Here is a 1776-nt window from a genome sequence, read left to right as displayed (position 1 = left end):
GCAACGACTTCATATTACTTTAGTCATACTATGTAAACGCTGAAATAAAACATGCACCATTCCTGTGTAACATAAGCATGGACGCCGAGGACAGAGCAGGGTAACCAGGGTTACAAGCTCTCTCAGGCGGATTATAGCCGGTGAAACCCTGACCTGGTAACCATTGCAGCGGGAGCTTACGCTCAGCCAGTGGAGGTAACCAGGCCGGAGTCGAATGGCCGTAGGTTCATTCATCTGAACTGTGGTAAAAACTCAAACATTCAATAAAAGACCTGGAAAAAATATATTGATCATTGTAAAGCAAATTGCACGGTCTATTGAAACCAAATGACCAGACGGTCGTAAAGTCACTTTGTCTATAAACAACAACGATTAATCAACCATTCGAGCCGAAGCCGAGCTCAAGAAATAATAACAGACTGTGTTTCAGAAAGAATAAAATGCCAGTACTTGGTTTGAGACAGAACTGTAAATCATTCATGAGCCACAGTAATACAACCCTCGGAATTCCTAGCGAAGGGTTTTAATACTCAAAAAGCTAACACTACATGCCTTCAGGAGACCCTGAGCTTGTGCAGGGAACAGATTCGGGACTCATTGTCAGAACCCCTGTCAAGCGGACGAACACAACTTAGACCCTGACCACATAGAACCTGTATGTATAGCTGCGGAAAGTGGGGTTGAAGTTTACCTGTCGGTGAGAAAGACGACCGGAAGAGGAACCCTTGTTCTTTAGGGTGGAAGGTTTCATACCTGCACAAAAACTGCAACGATGTTAGCATCATATAAACCTGGTATCAAACTGTAAATGAATCCAGAGCAGAGAAATAAAAAAAACAATAACCATATCCAAGCTGCACCTGGGTTCTGTGACACGGATACCTTACCTTCAAACAGCCATGAGGATGAATAGTGGCCAGTTCTGCATGCCTGAGACAAAAGACCGATGCGGCGGAGCACCATGAGGATACAGAGCTGGAACGAAGCGGAGGAAATGGAATAAACATTATGGCAACCCGGAAGCGTAGACAAGTTATAAACCCTCCAGATGATTACCGGTTCGTGGCTTATTATGAACCCTTGATCTGCAGAAAGATTTGTCAACCGTTCGATTGCCGGTTTACCATGGAGGTTCTCTGGCGCGAAAAGCAACAAGGCCTAGGAGTCAGGGCCATGTACAGGGCGCACATGGCAAGTTTGCCATCTGCCTCTCATCTTTCCAAATGGACGATGGAGGATGCTTACACCTGGTCCGAGAATACGATGGCCGGACAGATGATCAATCCCGATCTCTCGGGATATGTAATAAACATTCCATTATCAACATTTGCATACAACCATACATTTGCGGGGTCAACGAATAATCTATTTCCATAGCCTGTGGGTTATGTCCTTTTCATTTAGATATGATTAAGGTATAATGTAAACTGAATCATTGAAGTCGTGATCATGAGGAAGGTAAGTAGGTATATGTGAATGCGACTATAAAAACATATATCAAGCCATGAATATAACAAATTAGCAATTCTTATGTATTTGTAAGGTTTGAATGCATCAAACAATGTGTAAGTCAAAGTAATAATGCTTAGGTAGGAAAGTTAACATTGCTGTGTTATAAAAGATAAAAAAAAAAAAAATTGTGGAAGCGTGACAAATTGGTATCAGAGCCCAAGGTTTACAACTCTGTGACCTTTGGGAAAATTTTAAGATTACAGCAACATGAATATAAACAGTATTATGGTAACAGTTCAGCAATACACCAAGATAAATTAAATC

General features: G+C 41.8%; 1 protein-coding gene across 2 annotated transcripts; it reads right to left on the bottom strand.

The window, feature by feature from the left end:
* Positions 1–376: 376 nt before the first annotated feature.
* Positions 377–1108, bottom strand: LOC149191152 (uncharacterized). Of its 2 annotated transcripts, none has more exons than XM_089413515.1 (2): positions 888–1108; positions 377–764 (listed from the first exon to the last, which is right to left on the bottom strand). In XM_089413515.1, exons 1-2 carry the CDS (start codon positions 1005–1007, stop codon positions 555–557), a joined length of 330 nt encoding a protein of 109 aa, XP_089269641.1. In that variant the 5' UTR covers positions 1008–1108; the 3' UTR covers positions 377–554. The 2 variants fall into 2 exon arrangements, with proteins under 2 accessions (XP_089269641.1, XP_089269642.1); XM_089413516.1 differs by having other exon boundaries at positions 378–753; positions 888–1026.
* Positions 1109–1776: the final 668 nt, after the last annotated feature.

Source organism: Pinus tabuliformis, chromosome 3_1 (assembly GCF_031772625.1).
Source record: "Pinus tabuliformis cultivar Carrire ecotype Pingquan chromosome 3_1, CPIR1, whole genome shotgun sequence".
In the NCBI taxonomy this organism is placed as follows: domain Eukaryota; kingdom Viridiplantae; phylum Streptophyta; class Pinopsida; order Pinales; family Pinaceae; genus Pinus; species Pinus tabuliformis.
Note: the sequence above shows the minus strand (reverse complement) of the source record. Positions and strands in the feature narration are given on the sequence as shown.